The sequence below is a fragment of the Zalophus californianus genome, chromosome 13 (assembly GCF_009762305.2).
Source record: "Zalophus californianus isolate mZalCal1 chromosome 13, mZalCal1.pri.v2, whole genome shotgun sequence".
Classification (NCBI taxonomy): Eukaryota; Metazoa; Chordata; class Mammalia; order Carnivora; family Otariidae; genus Zalophus; species Zalophus californianus.
The window spans coordinates 49,758,574-49,776,871 of record NC_045607.1 but is presented as its reverse complement, the minus strand read 5'-3'; the positions used below and the strand labels follow the sequence as shown (position 1 = coordinate 49,776,871).

Here is an 18,298-nt window from a genome sequence, read left to right as displayed (position 1 = left end):
GGAATCCTTGCTGCTTATCCCTGAGCCTCTTGGAAGATTTGTTCTCAGAACCCTGAGCCACTGCGTCCAACCATGTGGAAAGGCCCTGAGAAAACATGGAGAGTCAGAGGGGGTCCAGCTGAGCCCAGACTTCCAGCTGTGCCTTCAAAGGTGCCAGATGTGGGGCGCCTGGGTGGCTCAGTTGGTTAAGCATCTGCCTTCAGCTCAGGTCATGATCCCAGGGTCCTGGGATTGAGCCCCATGTCAGGTTCCCTGCTCATCGGGGAGCCTGCTTCTCCCTCTCCTTCTGCCCCTCACCCTGCTCATGCTCTCTCTCTCTCACTCTGTCTCTCTCAAATAAATAAATAAAATCTTAAAAAAGAAAAGTGCCAGATGTGAGTGTAAGGCCCTTTCAGACCTTCTAACCAGCTCATCTACTAGCTGAATAACACCAAATGACCTCCATCTATACCACCGGGAAGGGAAGAATCACCCCGCCGATCCCTGCCCAGGTTCCTGATCCAGGAAATCATGAGCAATAATAATATAGTGGGACTTTTAAGCCACCTGCACCTTGGGTGCTTTGTTACATACAAACAATAGATATGTAACAGCTGGATCTGTGACTCAGGCTCAGAGGCCAAACCGACCACCAGTTAGGGCAACGGCTCAGTCACTATATCGTGGAAGACAGAAGCCCTTGTTTCAAGAAAATGAGACCAAGGGACAAAGGTCTTTTTGTAAGCCATCAGTCCTAGATGACGTTTCCAGATGAAGCTGAAAATTTGCCTTTGTGAACACTGACTCTATGGCCCGTGGGGCCAGTGCCTACCGAGGTGGCTGCCAGGAGCATCGGGGAGCCGCCCTTCAGTGTAACGGGGAAGCTGCCGCAGCGTGCAAGCCATCCACTGGTGATGTAACCAGCACGCTCTATATTGTTAAAAGGTGACAGTTTGGCACGAGGACGTGTGAATTCAAGTGATTAGATGCAAACTAAAAGAGAGACGACTATTTCTGAGAGCCGTGGGTTAATTTTTTGGCTGTTCTTGGAACGGAAAATGATTGTGAATTTTGGGGGAAAAATACCCAAGCAATCTGTTTTCTTGGCCGCGTGCTACGGAGCAATTTTAAAGCATTGAAGTGCTTTCCATATTTTCTAATCACTCAAGTCCAGAACTGATTACGGCTCTCCGCATTCTCTCAGATTCACACCACCAGAGCACTGCCCGTCTTTCAGGGAGAGGTTTCTTTCACCTTGAAAGCAGGCACCGGATTCGGAAGGCACATCTTGCTACAGTGGGAACAAACACTTTAATTGCACACAGCCCCACAAGGGCCAGGTGTTTCGGAAAATCACTGATGGCTCGACTCCGAGACAAACCCAGATTCACTTTTTCTTATCTCACGGAAACAAAGCATAACCTCTCCCATGAAAGAGGAAGAATGAAAAGCCCTACCAGAAAGTCAACTCTCCCAGACAAACACCAGAGAAATTTAGATTTTGGGGACTTGTGGGCATGGACGTGCACGCATGCATGCAGGCACACAGTTGTATATACACGGAATATCTCTAGAATGAGCCCTGATAATTGGGTGCTGTGTGGTTTTCTCTAGGGAGAATTGGGGGGCTGAAAAAACTGGGAGGTTGATGGCAGGGGGAGACTTATTTTTTTATCATAGCCTTTTGAATATTTTAAATTAAAAAGAATCAGGGGTACCTGGGTGGCTCCATTGGTTAAGGCCGACTCTTGATTTTGGCTCAGGTCATGATCTCAGGGTTGTGAGACGGAGCTCTGTGTCGGGCTCTGTGCTCAGAGGAGAGTCTGCTTGTCCCTCTCCCTCTACTCTTCTCCTCTCATACACACACACACACACACACACACACACACTCTCTCTCTCTCTCTCTCTCTCTCTCAAATAAATAAATAAATAAATAAATAAATAAAATCTAAAAATAAATCACATGATGCATTATTTTTCAAAATAATGAAACAGAATAATTCCAAACCTGTATATGATACTTATGATCTGCTAGGTAGTGTGTTAAATGCTTTATGTATATTCACTCCTTTAATCCTTACAACAACCTTATGACGTAGGCATCCTGATTTTATAGATGAGGAAAATGAGGTACAGAGAGGTTAGGAAACTTGTCCAAGGTCACACAGCTAGTAAACGCAGAGCTGAGATCTAGACCCAGAGAGTTTGGCTCTGGAATCTGTCCTCTTAATTACTACATAATACTGCCTTGCAAAAAATTAACATACTCAGTTGCCTGCTCATAATCACATTGGGGCGGATAAAATGGTTCTTTTCTTCTCACATGGCCCTTCAGGGTGACGGCTCAACACAACCCAGATACAATCCACGCGGCTTTAGAGGGCTTTGAAATTCTGGGAATATCAGGTCAAAAGCTTGACATTGGCCACACTGCTTAATCTTTCTTGAGTTTTAGCAGCTACTCTGTGCCAGGTACTCCGCTAGAGTTCGGGGGAAACTAGTGAATAAAATAGAGTTCCTGCTCTCTGGAAATTTACTGCATCCTCAGGGAGACAGGCAGTAAACAAATAATCACACAAATTACAATGCGAGCAATAAGGACAAATGAAAGGGGGCCCTGAGAGATGAGGATTGGGGCTCTGATTTATACTGGGTGGCCGGGAAATGTCCTGTCGACAGCCGGCTGAAGAATGGGCAGGGGAAGTGGAAGAGGGCGGGAGAACGAAAAGGATTCTGGGTAGGGGTCATAGCCCATGCAAAGACCATGAGGCAGGAAAGAAGCACCTGTCTGAAGACAGAAAGGCCTCTGTGGCTTAAGCAAAGGGAGTCGAACCGAGTCTGGAAAAAGAGGCAGATCATACACACCATGAGAAGTAGCTCACAGTTTTTTCAAGAGCCATGGGAAGCCACTGCAGGTTATCAGTAGGAGTGACACAATCTGATTTACTTTTGAAGAGGACTACTTGGGGTGCCGTGTGAAAAACATGCAGAGGAGGAGGCAAGGAGGCAGTGAGAAACCAGTTAAGAAGGCCCCAACAGGAATCCAGGCAAGCGATGGGGATGGCTCGGAATAAACAGCTGGCCGGGAGAGGAGGTCGGCTTGCGATCTCCTTGGGTGGTATGATATTTTATGCGATTAGAATAACAATGTTGGCTATGCAGAGTAATTATGGAGCGTAAGTTCACAGGTGTGAAAATGCTTTGTCAACCGTAAAGCATTGGGCAAAGGTAACTCTTACTACAGAAGAAGAAACCAAGTACTAGAGAGACTCCAAGTTGCCCAAAGTCACACAACTCCTTAGTGGCTGGGAGGAAGCTGGTCTGCCATCCCTTCACTCCTTCTTTGGGGTGATGGCGTTGGTGGGGGGACCCAGGGGAATTAGAAGAAGGCTAGTGACCACGTGTAATTCCCTCGTCTAGTGGGCCTCTGAGCGAAGAGAGTGATGACATTCAGGACGCCCCTGGCTAAAGACTACCTCTAGTAAATAGGACTCACGATCTATTCTTGGAGAATATCATGTCAGCTATAGAACTCTCTGGGGTAGAAAATGGAGACATTTCATAATCAAAATGTTCTGTAGTGAGAGGTGACCCCACGATCCTCACCTATTATTCTGGGTGAGAGCTGAGTATGTAGTGAGGGAAGACAGGACCCGGGGAGCCGTTCTTGAGGTCCCCAAATGTTCTTTCCTTCATCTGAATCTCCTGATGACCTGTACCCCTGAAATTATTCAGCCAAGGTTTATATTGGGAAGAGCTCTGATTTATGTGACATGATATGACAGGCTCATCGCACGTGTCCCAGGCCACGCTCTTCTAATGATTCCTGTTAGCCCCCACGTAACATCAGGCCCAATTACAAGGTCCAGAGATGAAGGGAGAATATACTAGCTTACATTTGCACCCCTTGCTAGCAGCCTAACTCTGATATTTATTTGACACATAAGATATGTACCTACTGGAAAATTAAGTTTTTAGGACAGTTATGCAAGTTAAGAAACAGGATGAATCTGTGAATCAGTAAAACTTAAAGAACATAATACCAGATTCTTTGTGATGGTTCACAGGATTACCCTAGGAGGTAAACCAGGCCTGTTGAGACTGATCCTAAGCAGTTACCTGCGAGAAGTCTCCTTGGACGCTTAGCCCAGCCACCACCCTCCAACTGCCAAAGAATCAGGACAATATCAATGTTCTACAGTGAACATCATTCCCCAAATTATTCACAGCCCTAAGTCATGGGGTTCTCTTCTCTCTTTTTTAAAAATGCACAATTAATCTCCATCTACCGCCTCATTTTGGAACTGAGGAGAGATGATGAAAGAGAGCTGTCACTCCAGTTGGGAGGGAGAGAAACCTTTTTGCCTTCTCTGCCTCATCACCAACTCTTTATGCTGGAAGCATCAAAAGACAGAATCAGTACACAGACCTCAGGTCCTACTCCTGGCACAACACTCTCCAACTGTGAACTGAACTGCTGCAGATAAAGCACACCAAGGGCCCAGGGCTTCCTCTGGCAGATGCTTCCCACGAGGACAGTGGCAGCCTTGTGTGATGGAAGCGTTGTAAACATCCTCTACGCCCCCTCCCCCCGCACAAGCTCCCCAACTAACGCCTGATATTTACCTTCAGCGAGTGGGTCAAGGGTGTGAATCATGAGCTGGAAGATGCTATTCCTCATGAGACTGTTGTGGAGAGAAGCAGAACTTCCACCTCGCTGGAGACGTGGCTTAGTCTGAGCAGAGAAACCAGACAAAAACGCTGTTAGTTCTCGGAAACCATGGGCAAGTGTATTGCAGATACACTCTCACTTAAGTCTGGTGGTCACTGATTTCTGTCACATGATGACATGCTATTGTAAGAAAGATGTTTAAAGCGCATTTCAAATCCTGCCAAGGAATGGCTTTCTCACATCCTAAATGAATTCATTGCTACCATTTTTTTTTTTTTTTTGGAGCTTACTAAATGCTAGTCAATGTACTATACGCTTCACCCCCACTAGTTTATCTCAATCTCACGATGAGCCCTCTGAACTAGACATGGTCATCATTCCCTTTAGACAGATAAGGACACTGTCTCAGAGAAGTGAAATGAGACGAAAAATGGTGGATAGAGAAATGGATCTCAAGTTTGTTTCTCTCAAAGTTTGTTATCTGAACTGGTGGATGGTCTCTAAAATGTTTAGACTGTGCACCCTATCTATAAAAGTTTTGAGTATGCATATATGTATCTATCTCTGTCTCTATATCCACACATACCAAAATATGAGCATAGTTATGATAAAACATTTGCAAAAGGAGAAATTATGAAGAATAATATAGAAAGTAAATGATAGAGGTACTAATATTTTCTCCTTGCTCCCCAAAAGAACAGCTTGCGTATCTCCTGGGGTACCTCATCTCTACCCTGGGGACCACAGTTCTAATTCATGAAGCCCTGTGGTCTATATTAAGAGAGATATAAAGGGAAAGAACCTCCTATTAAGAATCCACTGAAAAACCTCTTGACTTCCATGCTGGGGGGAGGGGGGGGCTCCTTTTGCATAAACTACTGGTGTGACCCTTTGGCAATGAGGTGAAACTCACAGGTAAGAGAGGAAGAAAGAACTTCTAGAGATAAGTTACCAACAAACTCTTTTTATGGCTCTTTATCTTCAAAAGCAAATAAATTTGCTAAAAAAAGACACCCTACACCCGCAGGATTTGATGGATGTTTATCCTGACTAGGAAGTGCTTCCTCCCACTTTGGTTGATTTTGTGCTAGTTCTCACAGGGGAAGAGGCTTTAGAAGCAGCCAAGCTTTACAGACAGCCAGATTTAAGAGGGAGCAAGGTAAGGTAATGTGAAGGAATTAATTGCTTATTGAAATTTTGATCCAAAATCTCAACATAAAATTTTTCTGGGGCCAGGTAAAAATAAAATATGATTTTCCATGAAGTCTTCCAACTATCTACATTACAGGGCTTTCCAATATATCCCATCACAGTCAAGACCCACAAGGGGGCTTCCCAAGAAGAGTCCCCCAAGAGACTTCACAATCATATATATTTGGCAAGCGCCACATCCTAGACCAACCCACCTTTAGCATTTTAAGATACACATTAGACCACTGAGTGTAACACTAAAGAAATCTGGTTAACTTGGTTAACTTGGACAGTGCCCCGAGGTCTCTTATTTTGTAGAATACTTATTAACAATCGTGGTCCACCCATTTGGGGACAAAGGTGAAAGCCATGGCAACTTAAAGTATGGGCAAAATGCCAGTATGAGATACATGGAGAAATCTGAATTTCTTAGTGTGATTTTATTATCATTGATATGCTATCAGAAATCATACTCCTAACTCTGACGGAAGAAGAATCAGAGGATATTGTGACACCGATCGTGAGTTCCTCAAAGCAAGAGATTGGGTCTGTATCCCTAGCCCAGTACCAGATCTGGCATATCTGATGGGCTCTCAGTGAATGTCCTGAGTCTTTGCTTTGAGCACTACAGGAGGATGGATGGCGTCATATGTATCTTTATTACTAGTCTTTTCAGTTTTAAAAATCTGTAACATTTTTAATGCGTTGTAGTATTTGATTCAGATGATGAAGTTTCAAAATATTTTAGGGGCAAGGTTAAGAGACTTGACTAGAGTTGAAATGTAATCACTGTTTGATGGCTGAACACACAAAACTCTGAAGGTCATTTCCTTGCCATCTTGCACATTACAGAATGGGATATGTTAACTGGATAGGAACTGGAAAATGTGTTTGTTGTTAATAATTTGTCATAATCACTGTTACTATGCTCATTCTGGGAAACTGGAAGAACTTTGTTGTGGAGATCTTCATTGGCAAAGAATTATATCTCTTTGGGTATTCTTTTGGGTATTAGGTATATATTAAATACATAAGTCTCATGCAGCATTTCTTTTGATGAAACCAAAAGAAATTTCCAATCAGAAATTAAGGGCATGCAGATACATAAAAAATAGATATCAAGCATTAGATCCCACACTGTCCCCAAATATCAGCTCAACAGCCCATGGGATGCAGTTTGGAAATATTTCCTTCTTTCAACTCACATCAAAGTTTATGCCAAATGAAAGAGAGAAGGCAAACTTTTTGAAATCTAGTCCCAGAAATAATTTGAGTATCAGTGAATATCAGAATACAGTTGACACTAATTATAGGACTGAGTATACGTATATACCGGTAGATTGAGCCGTTTAAGTATCCCAAGGGGGAGGATGGTTTGTTGAGCACATGAGCCCTCCTCCCCAGCCCTGTCCCACACTCTCCACAGGCACACGAACAGGTAAAGACAGAGCCACTTCTTCCTACCGGTAGAGCCTGCTCATCCTTGTCCCTGGCTGTAGATGACTGCAGAAGAGAAAAAGGCAAAAAACAAAAGACAAAGAAATAAATAAACAACAAGTCCCATGTCGGTTTTACATTTAATAACAAGCATCAGTATAAGGAAAGATTTGGCTCTTTCTGCTTCTGGGCAGGGAGGAACCAACACAGGGGGCCAACGGTATAGATTACTAGCCAATATATAATGGTTTATTGAGGCCCATGGTACATTCTCCTGAATGCTCAAAAAGGTGAATGGCCATCCCAAATGCCCAGCGATGGAGGGCAGTTCAATCCACTATGGCCCATCCATGCAGTGGAATCCCATGGGGTCATTAAAATAAACGAGGTAAGTACACATGTACTGACATGCAAAAATATCTAAGATATACTGTTCAGGTGACAAAAATTAAGATCTTATCTGTCATGTCATTTTATAGAGGAAAATAAATGAACAAAGCTTTAGTATATGTAAAGAAAAAATGCTGCAAGAATCAACAGCAAACCACTATTGGTGGTTATTGTTGGGGGCTGGGATTACAAGGAAGTATCATCTTCCAAGTATTTTGGAGGGAGTCCACATTCACCACCCCATATATGGTGAATAAAATAAATCCTGAAGAATTTGGACCCCTGAATTGAAGACTAAAATCATCACATGCAGAATTCAGATAACACACCTTTTCTGCCTCTACCACTTCAAGTTTTCCATTCTAAAAATGGAAATATCTGTCAAGTAGAGAAAGGTTGACTAAAACACCAGGGCACTTGAGGGCCTGGTTATCTGTTAGGAGAGAACACTGAAAAAGGGACACAGGAGTTCTACCAACATGACCCACCCAGCTGGCTTTGCTTTGTCAATTTAATAGGCATCCTCCTTCAGCAGAACCAGGGCACCATCCCGTTATCTTTCCAATGATGTGCAGGTACCTTGTGACTTTCCTCATGCTCAGACCACACTGCTTTTGTCACTACACCTCCACTACGGGTTCATACAGCAAGAACAAACTGGAACCCTGCTCCCGGCTTGCCTCTGGTCCTCCCCATTAGTGTCTTTGGTGATCAATGTCTTCAGGAATAATCAATCCCATATGGAGATGAGTACACGGTGCAGAGCTGTTTTAGAACCTGCATGAACCCAGGCTCTCTTTTTTAGTCCTACCACACGTCTTTATATATAAAGAATGTTAAGTTGCTCCCATATCCCACCTAAAATATACATTTCCGTGTACAGAAATGGAAAGGATTCTTATAATCCTTTTATGATTTTTATTTGAAATTATTGGCTACATGCAATTCATTTAATTATGACTGGCATGCTTGAGATCTTGGAACATGAGAAACTGAATCCATAATTTGTTTTCACATATATTGTAACTTTTAAGAAGACTAAATCTCATACTTAATGAAGTTGATACTAAATATTTGTAGACATTCAGTTAAACATAATAATCTTGTGAGTACCTTTTTTAGATTTTAGAGTCAATATCAACATATATTTTTTCTTCTGGTTCCAAACATTTTTATGGGCCCTTGAAGAGCTTGTAAATCTCAGGCCCAGACAGAATTGTTCTGCACTGGCTGTAATTTTTTTTTTTTTTTTTTTTAAGAGAGGGAGAGAGGTGGGGGAGGGTCAGAGGGAGAGAGAGGGAGAGAATCCCAAGCAGGCTCCACGCCTAGTGCAGAGCCTGACAAGGGGCTGGATCTCACGACCTTGAGATCGTGACCTGAGCAGAAATCAAGAGTCAGATGCTTAACTGACTGAGCCACCCAGGCGCCCCTGCACTGGTGGTAATCTCTAAGCACAGCCCTTGGGCATTCTAAATTCGCCATTCCCTTGATTTGGGGCTTTCTCTCAGAGACTTCCCCAAAAACATGAATAAGGCAATATCGCTGATTCCCTAGTTCCCAGGAATGTGCTTGGAGACTGAAGTGGACCTGAAATTGTTCTTTGATTTCCCTTTTTTTGCTCTGAAGGCACTGTATGACCCCACTTCTCTCTGGCAGGTCCTTTCATTTTCTCTTCTTCTACATCAGACAGCTCAACAAATGGCCCCACATTTTACAGAACAATCCCCCAGGGAAGTTAACCAGTGCAGCAAGCTCAGCCTTTGGACATACAACGAGATTAGCTGTCAGAGCACGCCTTTTCAGTTAGCAAATTTACACCTTGTGGCTAAATGGGAGACAAATAATTAGGAGCTGGGATTGATACCACAGTGACACTGCAGAACATGAAGGAACAGGATGAAAAGGAGGAAAGAACTGGGTGGTCTTTATAAGAGCAAAACCGTAACCAGCCACAAGTTTGGATTTAAAAATATATATATATATATTTAAAGAAAATATGTGAGGAAGGAAAGAAATCAAACCTGTCTTTTGGTCTGCAGGGGAGAAAAAAAGATCTGCCCCATTGACTTCCTTTTTCTCTCACAAGCAAGATGGATCCTAAGACACAATAAATGGAAGGGAAAGGCCTTGTGCATTTCTACAAAGAAAAAAGTGAGTGCAGAGCAAGGTCTGGACTCCTTTACAAAATCTCCCACTGTTTCATGTCAGCAGAAGTTGACATCATTAGTTTTCTTTTAAGTGTAACTTGCAGACATGAATATATATCAGATTACAACATGTATATTTCATTATATACATAAATGGCAACTGAGGTCATTAAGATACCCCTCCACTTTCCTTTTATGTAGCCCTGTTGCAAAAGAAATGAGAAGTGTGCCGTATGGTCATAACTGCTCATTTTTGGAGGTTCACCCACATCTACTGATAATTCCTCATGCTCATGGGACTCAGCCTCACCTTAACGGCATGGGGTGAAGCCGCTTCACAGTCCTAGTGATGTGATGCTGATTATGTCAGGAATTCAACTTCAAATGGGTATTAATTACACTGGAAGTAACTAGTGAAGATAACAAAGAAAAGATCCAGATGTGTATAGCCGATACTTATAGGCCTGTAGTATTTCTAACCACTGAATAATTTAGCTAACTACCTGGGTTTGGCGTTGGCCTCAGTGTTGTGAATTTATTTTCAGGGCCACTGAACAGGCGGCAAGTTCATTTTCATCCACTGTATACTACAGAAGACAGCTTCTTCAAAAGAAGACTAATGGGATTTTAAGGATTGATCTTGGCATTCTTCTTATGCATTTTGTGTTTAAATGCCCTCGATTTTAAACCCCCCAAAATACCACACATTTGGGCTGTACTAATTTGAAAACCCAATTCCTGGTGGTCAGTTGAAAGGCTGTACCGGCTACAGGAAAAATTTGTTAAGCCAATTGGGAACATATGTGGAAATTCTTGAGGAATATTTAAAAGAATTCATAAAATGCATCCCCAAGGGTCCCAGGTTGGTGTATCAACACAGACCCTCCTCTTCATTCATGAAAGAAGGACATCTACAAGGCCAGGCTATAAGGAATACATCTTTTACTTAAAAGAAAATATTGTAATTCAACCTTTTATTTAGCTTAAACTAGCCTCCTCCCTCATCACTGCAAGTAAGTGAGAAATTGAGCAACTGGAAGGATGCCATTAGTATCTGTTGTTCTCCCTGGTAGAAACCTCAATTCTATACAGGAATTTTGCTACCTATTTGTTACGTGGTTTGGAAGTGCCCCACACCCATTAAAAAACCCATAGCCCATTCAGAAAGCATTTTTTAAAAAGATTTTTATTTATTTATTTGAGAGAGAGAGAATGAGAGACAGAGAGCATGAGAGGGAAGAGGGCCAGAGGGAGAAGCAGACTCCCTGCCGAGCAGGGAGCCCGATGTGGGACTCGATCCCGGGACTCCAGGATCATGACCCAAGCCGAAGGCAGTCGCTTAACCAACTGAGCCACCCAGGCGCCCCGGAAAGCATTTTTAAGACTATGAACCATTCATAAGCCCTTAAATTGTTTCTCTTCCTTTGACCTCAGAAACCACCGGTTGAGCAATGATTTCCGTGACTACAAAGTGATCTGAACTTATACAGAGCTTTGTCTCACATACAGGCCCCACTTCCACCTCAGACACATCAACATTAGGCAAATATGACACAGTGTAGCTTTATCATAACCACACAGTCCTTGTTTCACTCTGACCAGTAAATGCCCACCCGCAAATCACATAATCAAATGGGTCCCTGGAAGATGTCATGTACCAAAAGACAACTGGACAGTGGTATGGCATCAGAGATAAGCAATTACTCACAACAGTCAAGGAACATCCATCAACTTCTGCCACTATAATCTCTCACTAGATCTGTGAAATGCACCAGAATTTATTGTGCCAAGGACCCAGAAGCACTGTACAGAGTCTATAAAAACAAATTTGAAAGTATTACTGTTTTGTCATAAATGTGACCTAAAACATATATGCCAGTGATTAGAAATGTTAATCCAATATTTAACTGACACTATTATGGCGTCTTGGAATTTAGAAAGGTTGGGTGGAAGGGAATGATGGATTTTTGCTTAGGAAATTAACAAGGTTGTATGAAATGACGTCTTCTTTTTCTTTCAATACACTTAGCTGTAACAAACAATAACTTTCAAAACCTCTCCTGGAAAGAGATGAATAAACCTCAAAGTCTATGGGAAGACTAGAAGGTACAAAAGTCTCAAGCCTGAAAATCTAAAAGGAAAGAAATCTTACCACTTAATCAGATGCAAAATCATCACTGTCTCCCTCTCTTTTTGGTCTTAGCAGACTCTCTAAAACATTGAAGGGGGAGGGATTAAATAAACTCCTAAAGAAAGTAATACTAAGAGATGTAAATTCAAATGACTTTTACCATTGGTTGCTGGGTAATTATCCCACTATCTCTGCCCATTAAGAAAGTGAGAGTCTCAAAGATTAATGAAGGACTGCAGGTGGCAGCCCAGGATGCAGGAATACCCACTTCGCAACCCTGGTTTAAAGAAACACCTTGGGGGGCACCTGGGTGGCTCAGTCGGTTAAGCGTCTGCCTTCGGCTCAGGTCATGATCCCAGGGTTCTAGGATCGAGTCTCGCATCAGGCTCTCTGCTCAGTGGGGAGACTGCTTCTCTCTCTCCCTCTACCTGCCGCTCTGCCTACTTCTGACCTCTCTCTCTGTCAAATAAAACCTTTTAAAAAAATAAACACATTGGAAAAAATAAGAAAGAAACACACTGGAATGGAATGGAAAGAAAGGGTAGAAAATAAGTAAAAAGTGTAGCAATGGAAGCTCACATTTTGGAAGCAAAGCGTTTAAATGGTTTGCTTGAATAATTCCCATGATCATATAATATTTGGGATGGTGGAAAAAAATTTCAAAAGAATAGGTATTGCCCAAAATAATGACAGTTAAGGAACAACATTTTGCCTTGTAGAACAGAGTGGCTTCTGGGATGAGGAAAATTCCATTTTTCAGGATGGTGCGAGGTGACTTGTGTAGGACACTGTAGGATGGTTTACTGGGCATATCCTAATTTGGCAGCTGAGGGAGGAGGAGATGACAGAGGAGGTTATATTTCCTTGACTTGGCTTCCACGAATCAGCATATCTCCCATATCTTAGCAGGCCTGGTTTTGATCAGGAAGCTCTGGAGGTTGGAAAATTCAGAGAAGGCAGAACTCACGCCTGAGCCAAAAGGACATTCCCCACCCCAGGAACTCTGCAAGTTTCTGTTCAACACTTTCACTTAACAGGATGTCACTTGTGAGAAGAAAAAGGGAAATATCTGGATCAGAAAGGCTGCAGGCTTAGCCGTGAATTCAATTTCTGCTGGAGCCATTTCTCATTGGGTAACATTCTGAACTAGAAGTTCTCTGAATCCAGGAAGCCAGGCTGTGCAGAGATGATATGTGAACGTGTCCAGTATGAGCACCTCTCACATCTGTTGAGTCGTGATTTGGATAGGGTGAAATAAGGTCCCAGTTAAAACTTGAAAAAAGCTTACCCCATGAGAGGGCAGCTACTCATAACAGATGGGATGGGGCAACTGTTATGATCTACTCTAAAATTGGTAGGAGATACAGTTTGGAAATTCCCGCTAAGGCCAAGGGGACAGTAACTGACCAGCTGAAATCTACACAACTGCATATTATCAGTGTCTCCAAACTTCACTGATCATATACCATTATCAAAAAATTCTGAGCAAGTATCACATACATAATGTGAATGTCTATCATCTATCTTCTAAATGTATTTTTAAAAAAAAGATTATTTGAGAGCACACTTGTGTGTGCACATGAGGGGGGAGGGGCAGAGGGAGAGACTTTTTAAGCGGACTCCCTGCTGAGCTCTTGGGCTGGATCTCAAGACCCATGAGATCATGACCTGAGCTGAAACCCAGAGTTGGACGCTTAACCGACTGAGCCACCCAGGCACCCCTATCACCAACTATCTATCTATCTATCTATCTATCTATCTATCTATCTATCTATCTATCTATCTATCCATCCATCTATCAATCTATCCGTCCATTCAACCATCCATCCATCCATCTATCATCTATCCTATTTATGTGCTGCTGTCAATCATTAAGTAAACATAGACTAATTTCTTCTCTCTCTATTTTAAACAATTTATTTATTTATTTTTGAGAGAGAGAGAGAGAGAGAGAGAGAGAGAGAGATTTGGGGGGATGAGGAGGAGAGAGAGAGAGAAAATCCAAGCAGAGTCTGCACTGAGTGAGGAGCCCCACACGGGGCTCGATCCCACGACCTGGAGATCATGACCTAGGCTGAAACCCAAGAGTTGGACGCTTAACCGACTGTGCCACCCAGGCGCCCCTCTTCTCTCTCTTTTTAAGAAAATAATACTTAAGTTGGTACACAGAAAAACAGTAATCCTCTTTATATAAATGGAGAGAAAGAAGTGGGATGTTCCTCAGCCTGTTTCTGTACGCAGGATGCTAAGCTCCTGTGTTAATTCACTTAATTAAGGAATTAACAACCCAACTATCACTGTCATCTCTCATCTCCCCGCCAAAATCCAGATGTAGTTAATATACTTTGTTGTATTCCTTGAGCAATCCTCACAATTGCTAATGAACCGTTTTGATATGCCAATCAAACACAATCTGCTGGTGGTATTCTGGCTATAGTTACACAAATTTCCTTTGACCAGCAAAGAATCCCAAATGCACTCACATATTAAGTCTGGATTGCCTTGCTTCTTTGAAGGAAAAGTGTCTAAGAGGATGTGAGTTTTAAAGAAAACTCCAACAAATGCTGGTGCTGGATAAACCACAGACCGATTTGCCGCAAATCAAATAGATTCCAGTCATAATGGATAACATTTACTGAAAGTTCAATATGTGCCAAGTGCTTTATATATAAATATCTCATTGAACCCTCAAAATAGGTATTATAACCGCTCCTGCCACCTTTAATACATAAGGACCCTGAGGCTGATGGAAGTTGGATAATTTGTTCAAGGCCACGTAGCTAGTCAGTGGCAGAGTTGGGATATGAATTCAGACAGCTGGGCTCCAGAGCCCAAGCACCAGAGAAACGAGAAAGGGGAATTTTCCTTGCAGTGGCCTGTGGGAAGGAGCCTGGAGGCACTAGACTCCAAATACAATAAAAAGTTTGTGTACATTAAAAGCTATTTATGAGCTCTAACTTCCAATAGAGGCCAGAAAATGGTATTGCTAAATGACTGATGTGAACGAAAAATGACAGGTTTTATTTGTGTTTGGTACAAAAAGTGGATGCCTGGGAATGCAGCAAGAATAGAGGTTATTTTCTCTGTCTCTCCCAGCATTATTATTTAGACTCACCTATAATTATCATGAATTTTCATTATTGGTTCTATCTCTTGAAGGTCATGGAGGCACTTTTTATGACCTTCACAATGGCATAAGTTCAAATTAACTCTGCAAATTAGATTATCCATGTATCAGGTTGACGTGTATGAAGGAGTTTATAGCTCAGCAGTAGGTGGGAAAAGTTGGGGCCCTCTTGTGGTCCCATTTATCACTGTGGATGTACGATATCAGTCTATATTTAGTTGACTTGGAAGCACGTTGTGCCCAGTCTTCAATTTATTTCTGTCACTTGAAGGACTACTGCTGTTTCTTTGTTTCAAGGAAAGAACAGCTCAAAAAAAAAAAAAATTAGATAATCACATTCTCAGTGTCTGAAGCATTAGTGAGAGACTCTGAATAGGAAGTTTTGAATTAAAAAATTCAGTCATTTAAAAATACTTATTTGATAATATTTATTGGACACTTACTATATGCCAGGCATTCTTCCAGGTTCTAGGGATACATATGTGACCAAAACTGTAAGAAATCTCTGTCCTTGCGGAGCTCACATCCCAGAATATATTATTATTGTAAAATTAACTAGACAGAAAGGACAGTAGTTAGATCACTTAACATTAAGTGTTATATTTAAGGATATACTTAAGTGAATCAACTGTGGCCTAACCATAACTTTTATAAACAACCTTATGATTAATTTATTAACCACACATTAAACATCCACTCTGGTTTGAAGAGAAGCTGGCAAAGGCTATGAAGAATATAAAGAACTCAATTCTGTCTATAGAATTATAAACCCAGCATATAGAAAAGGGCACTAAATATTTAAAGTGCATCTTGAAAGTAATAAAATTGGAAGTGTGATTAATTTTTGGCAATATTATTGGCAACAAACTTTGTAAAAGAACTTTCACATTTTTAAGACTAAAAAAAAGAAACTGAACTCCAAGGAGAACAAAAGACTGTAATTTGAATGTAACTTTATGATTTTGGTATATGTAACTTTTCACTTTTATGATCTCCTAGATACAGTGTAACCTCATTAATATAACATATTGATTCTCCACCACATTTTAACTTGTGATCTAGAAATTTCACTTTCACCATACCAGCACCTGGCTCCTACGGGATGTGATACAATTTCCACATGCGCAGAAAATGAGAGATGCCAGATTTCCTCACCTTGGTTTTGGAATTCCCAGGAGGCAAATGTGTATCGCATAAACCCAACTTAAATATTTAATAATACAAATGAAAATGTAATTAAACTTTGTGTAAAACAATAAAGGGCACAACTATGAAGTATACAACATTTCCTGTCGAAAATGTACTGATATTGAGAATTGGTCCCATTTCTTGACCTGCTCTCTTGTTCCCAAGAGAACCCAGGAGGGAACTAAGATCATTCATGTCACAGAGATGGGACAGTAATGGCATTCATTTGGGACACTGCTTGGCTACATCCATATTTCATTCACACTTGCTGTATCTCCCTATTTGCTTCCTAGTTCATTCTTTTATATTACTTGTCTCATTTCTCTCTTTCCCATTACTGAACACCCTTCTGAGGGCAGAGACCATTTTTCCCCATTTTACATTATTTCATAGTACCTAGCACAGTGGTGCTAGATGCATGTTGAAAATTAAATAAGCTTGGTGATGGGTATTAAAGAGGGCACATATTGAATGGAGCACTGGGTGTTATACGCAAACGATGAGTCATGGAACACTACATCAAAAGCTAATGATGTAATAATGTATGGTGATTAACATAACATAAATAAAAATAAATAAGTGAAATTAGATATATTTTTTAATGAGCCTATATGCTCAAGTATAACAAAGTTGGAGGCAAATAGCTTCTTTTCAGCCCAACATGGAACTATGTCACTGTTCTCTTACCATTTGATACTGCTAATGACCCCACTCTTTCTTGATTTATTCTCCTCCCATGTATCTGAGATGTATACACTGACCAGGCCTCTATTTCCTCATTCTTGTGCAAATGTAACAATATAAAACCTCCCTTCTTTGAACTCCTATTTTAAAATTGGCATTTCACACTTATTCCTGATTGCTGGTGTTTGCCACTTTTTTTGCTTGGCTGGGATTGTCAACCTCTTGAACATAGGTATTTTTGCAACTTTGAACATTGATGTCTTGATTGACAGTTGCAAAGAGGTGGGTCTAGGGCTTTGCAAGGAAGGAGGATGCTCAAATAGGCAGGAAACTCATTCTGAGAGGGAAAAGAGTTGAGGGGCCTGGATCCAGTGTTGGGGCTAAGACCAGGGTCAGCAGAAACTATTTTGACTAATAGTGGCATCAGTAAACAGTTCTTTGGCTTAGTCCCTGGGACCATGTGCCCAGTCACTATTGCATGGGTCCTTTAACCTGAGAGAGCCAGTCTTCCTTTTGGTGGTCCAATACAGGTGCACCTGTCCTACTAATGGCAGAGGAGAGTGTGGTAGTAGTGATCTTTTAGCTGGCAGAAGCACTGAACGGAACAAGGCATTAAGGAGCAGGTCCATTGGGCAAGGACCATGATATACCTGGGCACCCCAGGAAAGCAGAGTGCCTGGTGAGGACTAGAAGTCCCACGAATGGGCTTGACATGAAGATGGTTAAATTCTAAATTGTCCCCCTAAGACTACTGCAATCGAGGGAAGTGAGAGTCACATTGAGGTTCAAATTTATCCTCAACATCTTCTGGGCTCACTTACCTTTCCTATCCAGAAGGCAGTCCTGGCAAATTGCCATTTTAGCTCTTTTATTTGTGTCCTATCCTGGATATGACCAAGTTATTCCCTCTTGCTCCATATGCCACATATTTTCCTTCATGGTATCTTCAAAATCACTCATTCAGTCTCCAACACATACTTAATGAGCACCTTATTTATATGTGCTGAACTGTTCTAGGTATGGGGATACAACAGGGAATCAAACAGCCCAAATCCTTGCTCTTGTGGAACTTATATTCCAGTTTAAATCTCTCTTCTCAGACATAGTCTTCCAATTAAGTAGCAACAGCAGAGTTCATATAGAAAACCCCTGCTGACTTTTGCTGAGCACTCACTACGCTTGAGATACTGTGCTAAATGCTCACCTTTTTCACAATCCTAGGTGGTAGAAACTAATAGGAAGCATTTAAAAAAAGAAAACCTTTTCACTTTGAAATAATTACAGATTAACAGATAATTACGGATTAACACAACCGATTGTAGTTGCAAAAAAAAAAAATGTACAGGGCGGTC

The 18,298-nt window shown here is 41.6% G+C and overlaps 1 protein-coding gene across 3 annotated transcripts in view; it reads right to left on the bottom strand.

The window, feature by feature from the left end:
- Window positions 1-18,298, bottom strand: part of SLC24A2 (solute carrier family 24 member 2) — a 244,530-nt gene that overhangs the window by 90,745 nt on the left and 135,487 nt on the right. For 2 of the 3 annotated variants that reach the window (XM_027616212.2, XM_027616210.2), the window contains exons 3-4: window positions 7,307-7,345; window positions 4,606-4,714 (exon numbers count right to left, since the gene is read on the bottom strand). In XM_027616212.2, the coding sequence (XP_027472013.1) occupies window positions 4,606-4,714; window positions 7,307-7,345 (148 nt within the window). The remainder of the gene's footprint in view (window positions 1-4,605; window positions 4,715-7,306; window positions 7,346-18,298) is intronic. The other variant, XM_027616211.2, reaches the window with a different exon arrangement.